This window comes from Hemitrygon akajei, unplaced genomic scaffold (assembly GCF_048418815.1).
Source record: "Hemitrygon akajei unplaced genomic scaffold, sHemAka1.3 Scf000054, whole genome shotgun sequence".
Taxonomy (NCBI): Eukaryota; Metazoa; Chordata; class Chondrichthyes; order Myliobatiformes; family Dasyatidae; genus Hemitrygon; species Hemitrygon akajei.
The window spans coordinates 3111551-3132401 of record NW_027331940.1 but is presented as its reverse complement, the minus strand read 5'-3'; the positions used below and the strand labels follow the sequence as shown (position 1 = coordinate 3132401).

Sequence of the window (20851 nt, the reverse complement as noted above, 5' to 3'; positions counted from 1 at the left end):
ACAGGTAACTGGGTGGCATCAGCAGGGGGAAGGGAACAGGCAGCCACTGCAGGAAACCCCTCTATAACAGGTATACGACTTTCTGTTTTGGGGTATGGCCTAGCAGAGGAAAGCCACGGCAATTATGCCTCTGGCTTTGAGTTTGGCTTTGTGACTCAGAAGCGATCAGAAGTGGTGAGATGCACTGACAGGGAGAATTCAATGGTTAGGAGAACAGACTGGAGACTCTATTTACGAGGACAAGATTTTTGGATGGTGTTTTGCCAAGGTCAGGATATCTTGTATCAGTTCTGAAACTTTCTTGAGGGCAGGATGAGCAGGACGTGGTCCACGTTGGTACCAATGACAGGAGTAGGAAGTGTGATGAGGTCCTGCAAAGTTTATCCAAAATTTATTGAAAGTGTTGTCAAAGGTAGATGACATTGTAAAGCCTTTTGGACATGGGCCTTCATAAGTCAAAATATTGAATACAGAAGTTGGGATATTATGTAGAAATTGATGTCGCAGAGGTGAATTTGAAGCAATGTGTGCACCTACCTCTCAGAAAGATATCAATAGGATTGAATGAATGCAGAAAAAAAAGTACAGATTGTTGCCAGGAGTTGAGGACCAGAGATATAGAGAAAGTGTGAGTTTGAATCCAGTCGGGCCCCTCCCGGACACGCTTTCCATCCGCGTAGAGCTCGCAACTCGGCCTCGTAAAAAAAAAAAAACTGCGCGTTGAGAATGAAGTGGGACCTAGGCTCTGGCAGAGTATTGCACACAAAAAAAAAAACACATAACGTGAGTGAGCCAGAAATAGAGTGAGGAGTTGAGGCTTTGTTCCAGAGAGGGTTCAGTGAGGAGAGACGGGGGCTTTAGGTAGAATTTAGATAGTATTTTCCCTTCATTTTTCACAGATAGAACAGTGAGAATACCAGGCAGGATAGTGGAATGCTCTTCATACGGGGTGTGGCAAGGCAGGGAGACTTCCAGTGTTCTCGATAACTGCACCTTCAGGAAATGTCATCTAGCTGCAGCTTCTTACATACTGTGCTGAGGAATGGGAGCTGGAGCTGGATGAACCTGGGATCACTCGGGAGGCTGAGAGGTTGACTGACAGGATGTACAGGGAGGGAGCTATACCCAAGGCGCAGTAAACAGGGAACTGGGACACCATCAGTGGGGGGTGGTGGGTCGGAGGAGGTCGATAGGAAGGGGATAGACAGCAACTCTAGGTGACTCTTTTATAACAGTTGTGGGGTATGACCTAGCAGAGGAAAGCCACGGTGATTAGGTCTCTGGCACTGAGTTTCATTTTGCGACTCAGGAGGGTTGAGAAGAGAGAACTGCATTAACAGGAGAATTCAACGGTTAGAAGAACAAAGAGAGGATATTTTGACGAGAACGATATTTCTGGATGGTATGTTGCCACGGCGAGCGATATCTCGCACCAAATCTGAAACTTTCTTAAGGGGAATGTGAGCAGCCGACGGTCGTGGTCCACGCTGGCACCAATGACAAGAGTAGGAAGTGTGATGAGGTCCTGCAAAGTGAGTTCATGGAGTTAGATGCTAAACTGAAGTGCAGGATCTCCAGGGTTGTGTTCTCAGGATTGCTTCCCCTACCACGTGCTAGTGAGGCCTGAAATAGGACAATAATACAGTTTAACGTGTGGCTGATGAGATGGTGAATGACCGAGGGCTTCAGATGTTTGGATGCTTGGGCTCTCCTCCAAGGAAGTTGGGGCTTGGACACACGTGATCGTTTTGCACCCGAATTTGAGGGGGATGGATACCCTTGCAGTAAGGTTTGTTAGCGCTGCATAGGGAGGGGGAGGTGTTAAACTTGAGTTGCAGGGGGATGAGGAACCAAAGTGGATAGTGGAGTGGTTGTGTAGGAAAGATGTTGTTAAGCCGACATACAAAGTCTGGAAACTAAAGGATAAGTATCGTGAAACTTCTTTTTTCCAAAATGCATATTATTTCATTGCAATGAGTACTGTAGGAAAGACAAACCAGCCTAGTGCGTGTATCAGCACATTGAATTATAGCATTGTAACCGTTGATGTGATTTGGTTGGAGGAGGTGCAGGACTGGCAGCTCAGCATTCCAGGGTTCCGTTGCGTTAGACGCGATTCAATAGAGCTGGAGGGATTACAGATGGAGAGGTGGCATAACCAGTCAGAGAAAATGTCCCTGCATTGCTCAGACAGGACAAACTGGATAGCTGGTCCAATGAGAACACATGAGTGCAACTACGGAATAAGAAAGGGATGACCACGTTATTGGGATTATATTATAGAGCACCTAATAGTCAATGGGATTTAGAGGAACAAATGTGCAGGGAGATCACAGAAACAAAAAACACAAGATTCTGATGATAGACAATTACCTTTCCTTTTATTGACTGGAACACTGAGTTAAAGGGCTAGATGGGATAGTGTAGGCCAAATGTGTCCAGGGAAGTTTCTGTAATCAATATATTCTGGTCACAACTGGAGAGAGTGTATTCTGGAATTCCTATTAGGGAACCAGATGGGCAAGTGACAAAGGTGTGTGCAAAGGAACACTTTGGATCTGATGATCATAATACCATTAGTTTAAAGATCATTATGGAACAGGGTAGGTCTGGTCCTCGGGTTAAGATTCTAAATTGGGGAAAGGCCAATTTTAATGGTACCAGAAAGGATCTGACGAAAGCGGACTGGGACTGGTTGTTTTCTGGTACAGATTTGCTTGGTAAGTGTGAGGCCTCCAAAGCTGATATTTTGAAAGTACAGAGTTTGCATGCATAAATGACACAAGTAAAGAGTTTGAATGTTCCTGATAGAATAAAAGGCAAGGGTACCTTTGTTTCGGGAACTTTGTTTTTTTTTGAGATATCAAGGCCCTGAGCGCATCGCAAGTATAGGCTTGAAGGATCAAATGATATACTTGATGAGTACAAGAAGTGCAAGGGTTACTAAAGGAGGAAATCAGGAGGGCCAAAGTACGGACTGGGTTTGCTCTAGCAGACAAGGAAAAAAGAGAACCCCAAACCCTTCATCAAATATAATTATAACTCATCAGATAGGCCTATATCTTTGCTGAATGTGGATTCTAAGATTTTTTCCAAAGTTTTGGCCACTAGATTAGAGAACCATTTCGTCAAATTATCTCTGAGGACCAGACTGGTTTTATTAAAAATCGTTATTCATTCTTTAGCATCAGGAAATTAATCAATATAGCTTACACTCCCTAACCTAGAGCTCCAGAATGTATTATCTCTCTGGATGCTGAGAAAACGTTTGATAGAGTTGAATGCCCATATTTATTTAGTACGCTTGACAATTTTAATTTTAGTCCAAAATTTATATCATGGATTAAATTAATGTAACGGGGGGGTTTCCTTTTCTTTGTTACTGTGTATGTAATCAAAATGGCGTCTTTGTTTTGTTAAAAGTAGGAATGCTGGCGCCTGTGTTAATAGTAGGAATGCTAGCGTCTTTGTTATGATAAGTGCTGGAAGCTTGTTTGGGACTGTAAACTGATTGTTGGCGGGGATTTTGGGGAGTCGGCGCGATGGAGTGAGAGAGAGAGGACGGGATGCTGGAAGCTGGGCGACAGAACGGACCCCGAGCGGGGGGTCCCTGGCCCAAGGTTTCGGTGATGAGAGGAGACGGAGACAGAGGAGTGTGGAGCGTCTGGTCGACCACCGTGGGGGTCCCAGGAGGCGGGTCGAGGAAGTCGGAGGGGATCGAATGGTGGCCAGAAGACTTCAGTAATTGAGCTCCAACGGTTGTGCACAAAGTGGTTTGGACTTTGATAAGTTTGGCGCCTTTTCTTTTTTTTCTCTTATTCATATATACTGTATCGTTAGTAATCGCTAGTTATAGTAATCTTTATAAATTGTACTCATTTAATCGCATAAGGTGTACTGTCTGTTTTTTGGGCGAGGCAGGGACATCACACAGCATCCACACCAGCTGATTACCCAGTTTGGCGGGGCTGAAGTCTGCTCCCCCTAGACTAGAACGAGTTTGAGCGATGCCTGAGGCGACCCAGGGGTTACATTGTGGGATGCTCGTCCGGGATTGATTTCTGTGGAAGCTGTGTGATCGCCCTCTTTGAATTGTGTCTGCGGCGAAGAGCTGGTGTGCCTTTGTGGGTGTGCGATTGCCGGTTATCTCTGCATGTGTGTTGGGTGGTGTGGCTGCTGTTGGTAGCCCAGAGGTCGTTGTTCGAGTTCCGACTAGCGCTGACGAAATGGTGGTGGTACCATGGGTTGTCCGTACTGTTTGGAGAGTGAGGAGTGACAGGTTGGGATGTTTCAGCTATGGTGGGCTCCGCCCGTTTGTTGGAATAATGTCCAGCCCTAAAGGGGCGGAGACGTGGGCGGAGCAGACCTCTCAGTTGTTGGGTGAGTGGCAGTGCTTGGCTGAGGGAAAGCGACAGGGATTGGTTGAAAGTTTGAGTAGGCGGGCTGGTAGCGTTGTTAGAACTATCGGGCGCAATTATCTCGAAGTGACAGCTGCCAGTTCTGGGAAAGTGTGGGAAAATGCGTGTGGTTCGACTGGAAGTCAAATGCCGCAGCTGGGGGGCTTATCATATCCGTGGCAGGAGATTGGTGGGAAGTTTTTAGGGTATCCCTTTTGGTTAGGAGGGCAGATAAATTGCTTGCGGAGACAGGGGGATCTGTCAAGGGGATCAGTTGTTCCGTTGATCCGAGAGGTGTCGGGAAACTTAGAGGAGGCCCAGTGGGGGAACGGCTTGGGGTCTCTGGGGGAGCACGTTCCCAGCAATGTACCAAGGAACTCCCGCAGGGAACAGACCTTATTCCTGAAGGCTTAGAGGGACCACGTACTCAGGTGTTGTTACGGATGGATGGAAGTCAAGTTAAAGCCATCCTCGGCACCGGGGCACCGGTTAAGTTGCTGTACAGTTTGTTTTATAACCGTTTTTGGAAGCCTTTACCCTTGACGACATTGAGGGCACTGGAGATTTGGGATACCAGTGCCGGTGATTATAAAGACGGCGGTTGTTGGTCAGTGAAAATGGAGTTCTTAGAGGCAAATGTGGATGTGACTGAGGTTCGTGAATCGTTAATGCTGATGTGTCCGGACACTGTTGAGACGGGCAGCGTTTCGGTTATGGAGAGAACCAATATCCTGTTGGTGCGCTTGGGGGCCTCCCGGAGGAGGCGGGTGCGAGCTGTTTGGAGGCATTATCGATGCACCCAGAGTTTCGAGCTGCTTGTGCGGACGTGTGTAGCAGCATTGGGCCGATACCAAATTCAAACAAGAGCCGGTGGTGGTATGGCCTGGAGGAGTATCTGAGGGTGAGACCCTCTTAGTGGATGCTGCGAAATACCAACCAGGGAGGGGAGTTGACTGCTGAAGACACCTCGGTGAGGCAGAGGTTGCGGCGACTGGCCCCTACAGCGTGGCAGACGTAGGCAGCGTGTGTGTGGATTATATTGGGCCGTAGAGGCGATGGCCTATCTGAGTGGTGCGAAGAGGTTTAAGGTGCTGGATCTGAGGAGTGGATGTTGCCAGATCCCGATGAGTGAGGCCGACAAGGAGAAGACGGCGGTTATAAGTTCCCTAGGAGTCTTCCGGTCCGATAAGATACCACAGGGTATCTCCGGAGCCCTTGCAACCTTCCTGCAGGGCATGTGGAAGACCATGGGGGTGTGGAGGCGTTTGGAATTTTGACGTATGTGGATGATCTCTTGGTATTTGGATTTGCCTCAGGAGAATATAAGTGAGGTCCTTGCAGGAGCGGCTGAGAACTACAGAGTTAAAGTGTTTTCTGGACATGTGCCAGGGCTGGTGAAGGTCGCAGCTGGTGAGTGTCTGTTTCTACGGAATCAAGTTTGAAATGAAGACTGAGAGACGGGAGAGAGTGATCTGGAACCATTTGAAAGACTTACAAGTTGGAGAGAATGAAGAAAGTTGTCTGACTGAGGGCCACAGCAAACTGAGAGCCTGGAGAAGGGAGTTTGCGGAGGTGAAGAAATTGCGGACAAATCTCGGAAAGGGGAAGCGGTAGCTTGAAGGGAACCTGAAGATGACCATCGACAGTTCAAATGAGGTGCAAAACCTGAAGGTTGATCTGGAAGAAGTCATGAGGAGAAAAAAAAAGCTGGAGGGAAGTGCAGTGAATACTGAACTGGAGGCTGACCAATCTTTAACTGCTGCTTTTCAGGTCGGGGTGGAAGAAGCTGTTGGAGTAACTGCATTCCAGATTGAGATGGCCGGGATGTGTGAGTCAGAACTGCTGAGCCAGGGGCCAGAGAAGATGATAATCTCAATTGCAGGAGGCTGAAGAGACTGCAGGAGCAGTGCAGGCCACGTGTTTCCGTTTGGAGAAGATCAAACAGCAGCTACTGATTAAAGAAATGAGGAAGAATACGGATTCAAAGGCTGATGTGCTGGATGTGTGGTACATGCTGCCTTTTGCTGACTTTCCCTCGATTGAGGAAGAGACCTTTGGCCCTTCTTCCACTGAGTCAGGTGTAGTGGGGAGGGTTAGCTGTGTGCAGTGTGGAGCATGAGTGAGAGGTTGAAAGAGGAGTTGGTAGTGGACCCAAGGTATCCCCAGCTGTGTCCTAGCCTAAGGGTTTAGGTGAGGGGGGTACGGAGGTCTCAGAAGGGTTAGGGAACGCCCAGATAGTTGGCCTATATAGCGCCTAAGGAACAGGGCGTGAGGTTTACTGTGTGGGGAGGAGATGTCACTGCTTGTGCTTGGGTTACGGTGTGTTGGCAGGAAAGGTGACGAGTGATCTAATAGTCATGAGGACATGACTTTTATTTGGTGGGGGGAGAGTGTAACGGTGGGTTTCTTTTTCTTTGTTACTGTGTATGTAATCAAAATGGCGTCTTTGTTTTGTTAAAAGTAGGAATGCTGGCGCCTGTGTTAATAGTAGGAATGCTAGCGTCTTTGTTATGATAAGTGCTGGAAGCTTGTTTGGGGCTGTAAACTGATTGTTGGCGGGGATTTTGGGGAGTCGGCGCGATGGAGTGAGAGAGAGAGGACGGGATGCTGGAAGCTGGGCGACAGAACGGACCCCGAGCGGGGGGTCCCTGGCCCAAGGTTTCGGTGATGAGAGGAGACGGAGACAGAGGAGTGTGGAGCGTCTGGTCGACCACCGTGGGGGTCCCAGGAGGCGGGTCGAGGAAGTCGGAGGGGATCGAATGGTGGCCAGAAGACTTCAGTAATTGAGCTCCAACGGTTGTGCACGAAGTGGTTTGGACTTTGATAAGTTTGGCGCCTTTTCTTTTTTTTTCTCTTATTCATGTATACTGTATCGTTAGTAATCGCTAGTTATAGTATTCTTTATAAATTGTACTCATTTAATCGCATAAGGTGTACTGTCTGTTTTTTCGGCGAGGCGGGGACATCACACAGCATCCACACCAGCTGATTACCCAGTTTGGCGGGGCCGAAGGCCACTCCCCCTAGACTAGAATGAGTTTGAGCGATGCCTGAGGCGACCCAGGGGTTACATTAATATATCATATTCCTTTGGCTTTAATCAATAATTAAATATCTCTCTTTTTTCAATTGTTTCATGTTATTAGGCAAGGCTGCCCTCTTAGTCCTTTACTATTTGACATTGCTTTGGAAACTTTAGCTATTGCAATTCGTGATTCACCTAACCTTTCTGGTATTACCCGTGGAAAAGAGACATTTAAGCTATCATCATACGTAGATGATTTGTTGATTGATTGTTGATTGATATATTTACAATCCAGAGAGATCCATTCCTGCAGTTTTATGTTTGCTTGCTCAGTTTAGTCGCTTTTATGGTTATAAACTGAATCTTAATAAGAGTGAACTATTCCCGTTAAATATGCAAGTTCCAAATTACAAACATTTACTATTTAAATTGGTCAGAGACAACTTTACTTATTTGGGTGTTCAAATTACTAAGAAAGTTATTTAAGATTCTTATTTAAGGTGAATGTTTTAACTTTAATTGATCAGGTTAAATAATTGTTTACTAAATCGTCCCCATTGTCTCTATCATTGATTGGTCGAATCAATGCTGTTAGGATGATTATTTTACCTAAATTTTTATACTTATTTCAAGCGTTACCAATATTTATTTCTAAATCCTTTTTGACATTGTTGACTCTAAAATTACTTCATATATATGGCAGAATAAAAATCCTAAATTAAGCAAAAAATATTCGCATAAGTCTAAAAAGGAAGGTGGTTTGGCATTGCCAAATTTAAGATTTTACTATTTGGCAATTAATATTAGATATTTAATATTTTGGACACAGTACTTGGTGGCAATACAGAGACGAAAATAGACAAACGAATGTAAATCTGTACAAGGTTTCTCATTGGTTTCGATTTTAGGGACCTGGCTTCCCTTTATTCTTTCTAAATTGGATAAACAAATGGTTAATCCAATAATTAAATATACATTACGAATATGGTTTCAATTTCATAAATTTTTCGGTTTGAATAAGTTTATTTTATCTAACCCTATTATATCTAACTTCTTTTTCAAACCCTCTGTATGGACCAAGCCTTTTTGATATGGAAAACGAAGGGTATAATATGTTTTCGTGACTTATTCAAGGGTAACTGTTCCATGTCTTTTGAACAGTTGTCTAATAAATATCATTTACCCAGATCCAATTTTTTAGATACTTACAAATTAGAAATATTTTTCAATAATATGTTACAGATTTTTCTGAACTCATACCCAACTGATATCACGGAACAAAAAAAATGTTTAAACCATTATGAGTAGGGTTTAATAGCAACCATTTATGGTATGATCATGAAAATACAGCCAGGTATATCAGATAAAATTAAGAATGAATGGAAAACAGAACTTCAGCTTCCCTTACTTACAGAGAAATGGGAGAAAATTTTACATTTAGTTAATTCTTCCTTTATATGTGCTAAATACGTGTTGATACAATTTAAGGTGGTGCATAGTGCCTATATGTCTGAGGACAAACTTGCTCGTTTTAACTCCCACATTAATCCTATCTGTGATAAATGCCATTCTGAAGTAGCTTCTTTGAATCACATGTTCTGGTCTTGTCCTCTATTGGAGATATATTGGAAAGATAGTTTTGGTATTATCGCAACAGTTTTGAGTATTAATTTACATCCCCACTCTATTACTGCAATTTTTGTCTTGCCAATGGTGGATAATAGCTATTTATTCCCATCAGCTCGTTAGATGATTGCATTTGTTACATTAATGGCTAGAAGATCCATTCGATTGAACAGGAAAGAGATTAATCCTCCAACTACATTCCAATGGCTCTCCCGAACCATATCTTGTTAAAATTTAGAGAAAATCAGAAGTGTTATTTTTGACCCTTCACTTAAATTTGAAGAAACCTGGAGTCCATTTATTCAACACTTTCTTATGAGCTAAATCAACCTTTCCCGAACCTCTTTTATTATCTTTAAATATTTGGATAGAGGGGCAGAGTTATTGACACTGCTGTTTATATTCATTATAATGTAATAGTCCAGATTTTTTTTTAGTTTAGTTTGCAAGATAGTTTTTTTATTATTATTTTTCAATTTGGGGGTTTTCTTTCTACTATGTAAATACAGGATGAGTTTGGGAGGTTTGGTACATTTGTGTTATCAATAGTTTATACATGTATATACTGCTCTATTAACTTTGTATTGCCAAGCTCGGTATTTCTAATGTTACTTTGTTTTGTTTGAAAATCAATAAAAAAGATTTAAAAAGAAAGACAGAAATATATTTAAAACAAAAAATATACCAATGTACTAAATTGGTCCTCTTGAAGTTCAGAGTGGGTCTTTATGCATAAAGCTGAAAAAGGTGTGGGATATTTTAAATGGATTGTTTGCATTTACATTTACTTGAGAGATGTACAGAGTCTTTAGAATGAGGCAAAACGGCAGTGAGGTCATGGACTCCTATACAGATTACGGAGGAGGAGGTGTTTGCTGTCTTGAGGCAGATTAGGGAGGGTAAATTCCTAGAATTAGAGGTCATGGATTAAGGATGAAAGATGAAAGAAAATTTGAGGGAGAACTTCTTCACTCAGAGGCTAGTGAATTGCCATTGGAATGAATTGCCATTGGAAGTGATATAAGTGCATTCGATTTGACCATTTAAAAACAATTCGGATAATTTCATGAATGAGACGGGTATGGATGTCTCTAGTCTGTGTGCAGATCAATGCGACTAGGCATGTAATAGGTCAGTGTGGAGCTGATGGGCTGAATAGCCTGTTGCTGTACTGTAGAGTTTGATGACTATGTCTAGGTCAAACTATGGCAGGGTCACTGTTGATTTTCCCTAGGGTAATTGCTGGTGAACCGCAGCAGGTTCACAATTAACTGCCAGGCTCCCTGAGGGATCCAGTGTCAGCCTGCAGCTGAGAACTGGCAGTGAGGAGCAGACAGCAATTGCAGGACTTTTGTGCTTGTCAGAGAGACCAAAGTCAAATGGTAGTAATGCAGAGAAGGAAGTTTGGATTAAAATTGTCAGCTGTCTCATGTGGAATGTTAGGGTTAGGGATAATGTGAGGCTCTTCACTAAAATTCAGTCTGGTGAGCAATAGGTGAATGTGTCCCAGTAAGACGAGGACAATTAGAAAGGCTTTTCTATGTGTGGTGGTGAAAATACTGCATTTTGCCGCTCCTCTTTGATGTCTGCCAGAAGCCCTTTGCAGCACTTGACTTGCTGTCAAGTCTGTTAACACCTCACTTCTGCAGAGCAATGTTCTTATGAGAACTGCAACATATTTAGATTAGTTCTCAACCGCAGCCTGAGTTCCCGCTTCAAGGCTAAGCGCAGCTTGTTCCAGTTAAAACCGCAGACTAGACATAGCATAAGATATAATCACCTCTCTGTATGACAAACTATCTATCTCTCTGTATAAAAGGTCAGCTCGCATACACGTCTGGTTAGAGTCTGCCGCTCCACCGTGAGGGTCGGCTCTCCGTGATCATCACGACAATAAAGGTTCTCGCTGCGAACTGAGTCCAGAGAGTCTCTGTATCTTTCATCTCAAGTAAAGTGTTAAAACTCTGCTACATCACTATGTAATTCCATGTTAGCTGCAGATGCTTGGACAATTTTCAATTATATTATTTTGTAGTTCCCAGTGTTAACAGTATATGCTTTGGTAATTACAAACTCTAAATGGAACAGTCACAAGAAACACAAGAAACTGAACCATGAGGCATGTTGGGATACTTGATCAAATGCAAGAGGGTCAGTAGTTGAAAAGAGAGAAAATATTCAGTACTGCCTGTTCAATTGATGATGGGGTTGAAGGTAGACTCGAGGAATGAGCTGCGATGTAAGTCAATTTATATTTGATTTGTGAGAAACCCGGGGGGTAATCAAGAGAGTCTGATGATGGCCATTAAGGTCGAGCATTCGGACAATGATGTGATGTCAGACTGACTGGTGTAAAGTGGTTCCCTGTCCACTTGCAATGTCCGTCAAGTGTCATATCACTAAATTCACCTATCAATTATTGTCTGTGTCTTAACCTGTCTGAAAGTAAATGTGTTCAGAAATCTGGATAGAGACTTGTATTGGTTAATAAAAGTTCAAGGTTTCTGCAAATGAAAGCACTTTTCTTCATGTTGACCACAAGCATTACAGGATTTTCATACACCAGAGGTGCCGTTACATTGGTTCTGTCGGTCTGTGATTGATTCAGTAGAATCTACAGTCAATCTATGTTCCTTCCACTAACCTGATATTCTTGCCCAGTGAACTGATGACCATGTGTTAACATGAAGCCGACTCCCTCCACACCCTCCTGAATCGCCAGCTCCAGTCGCTCCATGTTGAATCTCATCAGCAGGAACAGTTGGTGATCATCACAATTTGACAGGAAGGCGGAGATGGCGGAGTTCAGATCTGTAGTCAGACACAGAACATATAATAGTAGATGTACTATGTCTATGCGGACACGATGCTAATTTAAACCATTCCCATCTTCAGCAACATGCTGAATATCCCTCCATTCCCGGCCTACTCATGAGTTCAAATGCCTCTCAGATGCTGCTGAGTATCTGTTTCCAGTCCCTCCCTCGGCAGCTCATTCCAGACACCGATCACTCTCTGTGGAAAATATGAATCCTAAATCCCCTCTAAACTTTTCCCTCTAACCTTAAACCTATTCACTCCAGTGCTTCATATCTGCACTGAGTCACAGACTATCGTACTTCGCTCTGCCTCTCATAAATGTATGAATTCTCTGAGCGTCTCTGACGCTCCAGAAAGAGTAATCCAAGCTTGACCAACCTCTCCCGGAAGCCAATATTCTGTAATCTGGGTAACCAAATATATTCTGTAATCGTGTTGAAACCTGTCTGCACCCTCTCCAGTGCCTCCACATCATTCTTGTGATGTGGTTACCAGTTCTTTGCACAATACTGAAATTGTCTCTTACCCAAAGTTCATCCAGTTACAGCACAACTTTAAAAATTACATTCTCACACATCAACTTGTCGTTAGCACATCCATCACAGTGTTGTCATTTTCAGGGATCTATGCATATCCATCACAAGACCCGTCTGTAGATCAGCCTTCCTAAAGCTCCCAGCATTCACTGCACCCATAGCTCCTGAACTTGACCTCCCAAGGTGCAGCTCCTCACATTTGCCCGAATTAACTGTACTTGGTGACTCTCTGTTCATATTTCTAATTGGATGCTGAACATTTTGACAACATTCCCAAATTTACACAACCACAGTCTGTAATCATCGAATCAGTCCACCTATGTGATTCATTAAGTTATTTACATCGCACACAATGCATAATGAGACAGTGATCCTTCTGAAGACTACTGGTCACAGACCTTCATTCAGAAGAATGCTCCTTCAATCCTGACTCTATTTTATGTGACCAAAACAACACTGAAATCAATGTACAAAGTCTCTGCTTAATATTCCTCAACCCGCAACGTCGATTGTTCATTTCCCTCTACAGGTGCTGCCTGACCTGCTGAGCTCCTCCACCATTGTGTGCATTGCCATCTCTACTTACCCTCTTGTTTTGCTTTACTGTTATTCACCAAGGACATTCATTGTCTCGGTAGCCCACTCAGATTTCCAGTGTAAAATTTCTCCTGTTCACTGTCTCCCGCACCCAGCCCGTTCTCCCACAATGTAGCATTCCTTAAATCGGCCACAGAAAACAGACACTGGGAACGCCCCTCACCTCCATTGAGCAACAACCCGGAAATCTGGGGAGAATTCACCACTGCCCTTCCAAAAGAGAAAACAACTCTGTTTCTCTCACTGGCTGTTGGAGGGATTTCCCAGATCAGGACATACCAAATACTGACAGAAATTCTGTCTGTTCCCTGGACGCTGTTGTATTCCTGTCTGAGTTTCACCCACGCCCACCTTATTCAAGAGCTCCTTCTCCTTTCACTCAGGTGAAGATTTGCATGGTCAGCGGAGTGATTCGAACATTCCCCTTGTTAGGTCCCTGCGCTGGAGCTGGTGAATTGTTCCAGTGCTCAAGGTTGCTTTACCAGTTAGATCAATGCCCTGTTTGAAGGTAGTTTCACTCTGCCCTTTATCGCCCAAGTTTATCCCACTGAACTACAGATGATTTAACTACACGTGTAGCATGATGACAGAGTTTTAATGAGAAAGAGCCCAGTGAACATACCTGTGTCCATTCTGACTGTGACTGTCGCTGGTTGATTGTCGTTTGCTTGTCTGCCGTCCGGGTGGAAGACAGCACCTCCTGCTGGCGATGGGCTGAATTACACAAATAAAACAGTGAGTCTGTTACTTGCCCTTCATAATTTAAAAAGCTTTTGTAAAGTCACTGCTCAGTCTCCTACATTCCATGGAGTGACCATCTTCTCCCCAGAACAGAGGATTTCTGGCCCTGACAACACACTCACAAATCTCTGCACTCTTTCCACTTTAACCAAGCCTTTTCAAACATATAGCAGCTAGAACTATACACTGCAAACACTGTCTCACCAACGACTTATACAATGGCACCATAGTGGTTAACACAACTATTTACAGTTGGAACGACCCGGTTGCAATTCCCACCACAGCCTGTAAAAGTTTGTAGGTTCTCACCGTGATCGCATGGGTTTCCTCCAGATGATCCGGCTGTTCTCCACCCCCGCCTTCCACAGTCAGAAGACGTACCAGTGGGCTGGTTAATTCGTCATTGTAAATTGTCCTGTGACAAGACTAGGATCAAATTGATGGACCTAATGGGCAGCGCGGCTTGCTGTATATCAATAAAAAATAAATAAAATAATGACCTAACTCCTGCACTCAGTACCCTGACTATTAAAGGACGACGTAATAAACAACTCTTCACCACCCCGTGTTACCGCATTGAACTCCAGGAAACATCCTGGTAAACCTCTTCTGCACGCTCTTCAGTCTTGATATCTTTCTTACTATGTGGCAGAACAGATTTAGCTTTGCGCCCGAGCACAGGTTGTGGGTTACTTGCGGTTCCCCAAGCTGGGAGGGGTTTCAGGTAAATCGGATCTGTCTGTGAGTAGGTAGAGTTAATGAGTGGGCGTGTGGGTGTGGGGTGGGTGTGGGGTGAGTGTGGGAAGTCTGTGGGTCCGTAGAAGGTCGGGGTGGTGGTGGGCTGTTGGGAGAAAGTGGGATGATTGGTAGTTCGATCACCCGGGGAAGATGGATCCCAGGGCAAATTACGGTTTAAACTAAAGAGGATATGGTCGATTGGATCTCACAGTATATGTGTCCTTTCAGGAAGCAACAATTCTATCTTCATAATAGTTACTGTCTAATCTGCTTTTCAACATTTTGTTTGCTGCAGAACCCCAGAATCTGGGGACAACTGGGATGTCAGTGACCTCCGCATCAGAGGAGGACACTTGTTTGTAGAGCCTTTTGTGAGATATAAAGGTCCCTACTGTGGATTCAGACCTGATGGCTACTCTGAAGTTTGCAAAGGGAAAGGGAATAGGGTAGTGGATAAGAAGAGTGTGCTTTAACTGGGAAAGCATGGTCACCAGTGCGGGAGCTGTTTCATAGATTGCTTTGGTTGCTGTTTTTTTAATGATCTCACAGGCTTCAGGAAGAGAGTGAGCCCGGAGGTCACCCGGAGCTGCCCAGGTCAGACAGGGAGAGGGACTGTGATGGGGTTTCCTTTGCAATGGTGATAAGCAATCGTTTGAACTGAGAAGCTAGGTGCTAAGTTAAAGGGCAATAACTCCAGGGCTGTGATCTCAGGCTTGCAACCCGTGGCATGTGCTAGTGAGGCCAGAAACAGGAAGTCTATGCAGTTTAATATGTGAAAAGGAGTTCATGTACGAGGGTTGGCATAAGATTTCTGGATCATTGAGCTCTCTTCCAGGGAAGGTGGGACCTATACAGAAGAGATGATTTGCACCTGAATGGGAAGGGGAATAATATCCTAGTGGGAAGGTCTGTTAATTCTGCTTCGTATGAGTTTAAACTGGAGTTGCAGGGGAATGGGAACCCGAGTGCCAGAACAGTTAGTGGAAAGGCTGTGGAGAGAGATGTCGGGAAGACAGACGCAATTAAAATTCAAAAGATTAAGCAAGGTGTAACTAGAGTAAATTACAATGCAAGAAGTATCGTAGGAATAGCGGATAATAGTGCTCAAGCTGAGTAGCTGGTTTACAAACAGTGGCAATATGAAGTGAGGAAGAGCTGTAGATAGGGCATAATTGCAGTTAACAGGATGAGTTTCAATGTAAAAGGTGAAAAAAATCGAAAAGAGTGAATACAGGTGTGAAAGTGTTGTATCTGAATGTGCGCAGCATAGGGAATAAGGTGGATGAACTTGCAACACAGTTGCAGATTGGCTAGTATGATGTTGTAGGCATCACTGAATCATGGCTGAATGATATACAGTAGCTGGGAGCTGAATGCCTAAGGACAGGCAGGAAGGCATTGTTCTGTTGGTACAAAAAGGAAATTATATCATCAGAAAGAGGTGACATAGAGTTAGAAGGTGTTGAAACATTGTGGATAGATCTAAGAAACTGCAAGTGTAAAAAGACCAGGATGGGAGTTAAATACAGGCCCCCAAACAGTAGTAACAATGTGGTCTACAAATTACAAAGGGAGATAGAAAATGCATGCCAAGGCAACAATGTTACAATAGCCATGGAAGATTTCCATATGCAGGTAGATTAGAAAAGTAGTTGGTGCTGGATCCCAGAAAGGGAAATTTCTAGAATGCCGACATGATGGCTTTTTAGAGCAGTTCATGGATTAAGCCCAGTCGGGGGATCAGCTTTTCTGGACTGGGTGTTGTGCAATGAACCAGAATTGATTGGAGAACTTCAGGTAAAAGAACCCTGAGGGGAAAGTGATCATAATATGATTGAATTCATCATGAGACATGAAAAGGAGAGTCTAAAGTCTGATGTATGAGTGCTTCGGTGTAGTAAATGGAATTACAGAGGCATAAGAGGGGTGTTGGCTGGAATGGATTGGTACAGAACTCAGCAGGGATAACGACAGAGCAGCAATGGCTGGAATTTCTGGAAGCAATTCAAAAAGCACGGGTTATATACATCCCAAAGAAGAAGAAATATTCTAAAATAAAGATAACACAAACGTGTCTAACAAGAGCAGTCAAAGCCAACATAAGAGTCAAAGAGAGAGCATACAACAGAGAAAACAGTAGTGGGAAGTTAGAGGATTGGGTTCTTTTTAGAACCAACAGAAGGCAACTGAAAAAAGACACTAAGAAGATAAAGATGGAATATGAAAGTTAGCTTGACAATAATATTAAAGAGGATTGCAAAAGCTTCTTCAGATATATCAAGTGTAAAAGAGAGGCGAGAGTCAATATTGACCAGCTGGAAAATGATGCTGGAGAGGTAGCAATGGGGGACAACAAAACAGCGGAAGAACTGAATAAGTATTTTGCGTCTGGTGGAAGTTCCAGGTGTCGGGTCATGAATTGCATAACTAGACAGAAAGGTCTTGGGAAACTGAAAGGTCTGAAGGTAGATACGATACTCGGACTGGATGGTGTACACATCAGAGTTCTGAAAGTAGAGGCTGAAGAGACTTTGGAGGCATTAAAGACCTTTCAGAGTCACTAGATTCAGGAAAGATTCCGGAAGACTGGAAAATTGCAAATGTCACTCCACTCTTCAAGTAGGGGGAGAGGCGGAAGAAAGACAGCTGTAGGCCAGTCAGCCTGACCTCCGTGATTGGGACGATGTTGGAATCCATTACTAAGGATGAGGTCTCAGGGTACTTGGAAACACATGATAAAATAAGCTATAGTCAGTATGGTTTCCTGAAGGGAATATCTTGTCTGACGAATCATTAGGAATTCTTTGAAGAATTATCAAGCAGGACAGACAAAGGTGAATCGGTTGATATTGTGTACATGGATTTTTGAAAGGCCTATGTCATAGGCCTATACTTGAGGCTGCTTAACAAGCTACGAGTCCATGGTACTGCAGGAAAGATTCTAGCATGGATAAATCGGTGCCTGATTGGCAAGAGGTCTTATGGAAATTCAGCTTTCCTGGAGGTGGATGAAAGAGGACACACCAACAGGTGGAACTGGCTGTGGGAAGACATGGTTTGTCAGCTCTGAGAACGAGTTGAATGTGCCATAACCTTCAGACCGAATCAGAAAAGTCTATTTGAAATGTCAGATGCAGGGGAGATGTGATCACATGTGCAGGGATTAAAACACAGTGTTTGGGGCCGGATTTAATCACTGATTCTGACACTGTGAGAGGGTTACTTTTGCTGTGAGGCAGCAACATTAAGGGAAGAAGACACAAGACCTTCAGCAATTCCCATTTGTTTAGAAGAAGTGACCAATTTGTATGTAATCTTGAAAGAAACAGATACTCTCAGTGGTGACAAAGGGGTTCAGTCTAGTTTATTTCAGGTTGGAGAAGGGTGTGGAATTTTGAAATCAATGCCTTGTAGTGGCACCATCATTAATTTAGCATGTCCGGAGTGGAGGATCACACAGCACGGAAACAGGCCTTTGGCCGGCCATACCTGTTCTGACCATCCACTCACTGTCTACACTGGTCCCATTTATCAGCACTTGGTTCACAGCCGACTGTATCTCGGCAGTTTCAATGCTCATCAGGATTATTCCCTGGATCACTTCTTGAATGACCGATCAACATGAGGTACTCGCCAGTTCTCCAGGAGTTTGCTTGTGGCTAGGCAGGCCCCAAGGCCTGGTCAAGGCCCCAGCAATCTCTTCACTTGCCTCTCTCTGTAACTTAGGGTGTATCCCATCAGGCTGATCCAAGCTGCCGGGAAGGCGACAGAAAGTCTAATAAGCACAGGTTGCAGCAGGGAAAGTGGCCAGTGAGTGAGTGGACCAGTGAAGGAGTGGAGCTTTGAGGCTTTGACTCCAGAGGTTTCGATGAGAAGAGGCGGAGGTCGAGCTTGTTCCCAGTTAGTCTTTACAATGGCTCCTGAGACGGTGATGTGCCTCTCCTGTGAGATGTGGCAGTCTTGGGGGAGCTCCCCTCTCCCGCAAAGTCACATCTGCCAGAAGTGCTTGTGGCTGGGCGATCTGGAAGACAGTGTGAGGAATCTGGAGCAGTAGCTGGATGACCTTTGACTCATAAGGGAGAACGAGGCAGTCATAGATGAGAGCTACAGGGAAGTAGTCACACCTAGGCTGCCGGAAGCAGGTCATTGGGTGAGTCAGAGGGGGGAAAGCGAAGGTGAGTAGTCAGGTAGTGCAGAGCACCCCTGTAGCCATTCCCCTGAATAATAAGTTTACCGTCCTGGATACTGTTGGCGAGGACAACCGACCAGGTGTGAGCCACTGTGGCAGGGCCCCTGGTACTGAGTCTGACCCTGTGGTTCAGAAGGATGGGACAGAGAAGAGGAGAGCTGTCGTCACTGGAGACTATAGTCAGGGGAGCAGACAGGAGATTTTGAGGACATGAGAAGGACACCCACGTGGTTTGTTGCCTCCCGGGTGCCAGGGTTAGGGATGTCTCTGACCGGGTGCATGACATCCTGGTACGAGAGGGAAAGCAACCAGAAGTCGTGATATATGTTGGTACCAACGACATAGGGAGGAAGAGGGATGAGGTCCTGAAGTGTGAGTTTCGGGAACTAGGCAGAAGGCTGAAGAACAGGACCTCAATGGTGGCATTCTCAGGATTGCTGCCAGTGCAACGTGATAGCGATGATAAGAATTGGAGGAGATGGCAGTTGAATGCATGGCTGAGGAGTTGGTGCAGGGGGCAGGGTTTTAGATTTTTGGATCATTGGGATCTCTTCTGGGGAAGGTGGGACCTGTACAGATTGGATGGGTTGCACCTGAACTCGAGGGGGAGCAATATCCTTGCTGGTAAGTTTGCTAGCATGGTTCGGGAGGGTTTAAACTAATTTGCAAGGGGGATGGGACCCGGAGGGATCGAGCAGTGAAAGAACTGCATGAAGTAAAGCCAGATCTAACATATAGAGAGGCTTTGAGGAAAGAGAAGCAGAATAAAGGGTGTAAAGTTAGTAAGGTAGAAGGGCTAAAGTGTGTGTACTTCAATGCAAGAAGTATCAGGAACAAAGGTGATGATCTGGGAGCTTGGATACATACATAGAATTATAATGTAGTGCCCATTACAGAGACTTGGCTGGCACCAGGGCAGGAATGGATTCTCAATATTCCTGGATTTCAGTGCTTTAAAAGGGATAGAGAGGGGGAGAAAGGGGAGGAGGTTTGGCATTACTGGTTAGGGATAATATTACTGGTATAGAAAGGGTGGGAAATGTAGCCGGATCCTCTTTTGAGTCAGTATGGGTGGAAGTCAGGAACAGGAAGGGAGCAGTTACTCTGTTAGGTGTATTCTATAGGCCCCCTGGTTGCAGCAGAGATACCGAGGAGCAGATTGGGAGGCAGATTTTGGAAAGGTGCAAAAATAACAGGGTTGTTATCATGGGTGACTTTAACTTCCCTAATATTGATTGGCACCTGAATAGTTCCAAGGATTTAGATGGGGCAGTTTGTTAAGTGTGTCCAGGATGGATTCCTTGTCACAGTATGTTGACAGTCCGACTAGGGGAATGCCATACTAGATCTAGTAATAGGTAACGATCCGGGTCAGGTCACAGATCTCTGAGTGGGTGAGCATCTGGGGGACAGTGATCACTGCTCCCTGGCCTTTAGCATTATCATGGAAAAGGATAGAATCAGAGAGGACAGGAAAATTTTTAATTGGGGAAGGGCAAATTATGAGGCTATAAGGCTAGAACTTGCGGGTGTGAATTGGGATGATGTTTTTGCAGGGAAACGTACTATGGATATCTGGTCAATGTTTAAGGATCTCTTGCAGGATGTTACAGATAAATTTGTCCTGGTGAGGAAGATAAAGAATTGTAGGGTGAAGGAACCATGGGTGACAAGTGAGTTCGAAAATCTAGTCAGGTGGAAGAAGGCAGCATACATGAGGTTTAGGAAGCAAGGATCAGATGGGGCTATTGAGGAATATAGGGTAGCAAGAAAGGAGCTTAAGAAGAGGCTGAGAAGAGCAAGAAGGGGGCATGAGAAGGCCTTGGCGAGTAGGGTAAGGGAAAAGCCCAGGGCATTCTTCAATTATGTGAAGAACAAAAGGATTACAGAAGTGAAGGTAGGACCGATTAGAGATAAATGTGGGAAGACGTGCCCGGAGGCTGTGGAAATGAGCGAGTTCCTCAAAGAATACTTCTCTTCGGTATTCACCAATGAGAGAGAACTTGATGACGGTGAGGACAATATGAGTGAGGTTGATGTTCTGGAGCATGTTGATATTAAGGGAGAAGAGGTGTTAGAGTTGTTAAAATACATTAGGATGGAAGTCCCCGGGGTCTGATGGGATATTCTCCAGGCTGCTCCACGAGGAGAGGGAAGAGATTGCTGAGCCTCTGGCTAGGAT

The 20851-nt window shown here is 44.5% G+C and overlaps 1 protein-coding gene across 1 annotated transcript in view; it reads right to left on the bottom strand.

The window, feature by feature from the left end:
* LOC140721378 (NACHT, LRR and PYD domains-containing protein 3-like) overlaps nucleotides 1-20851 on the bottom strand; it is a 55375-nt gene that overhangs the window by 15486 nt on the left and 19038 nt on the right. The window contains exons 2-3 of the mRNA XM_073036222.1: nucleotides 13624-13715; nucleotides 11693-11859 (exon numbers count right to left, since the gene is read on the bottom strand). Coding sequence (XP_072892323.1) covers nucleotides 11693-11859; nucleotides 13624-13633 — 177 coding nt within the window. The 5' untranslated portion in view covers nucleotides 13634-13715. The remainder of the gene's footprint in view (nucleotides 1-11692; nucleotides 11860-13623; nucleotides 13716-20851) is intronic.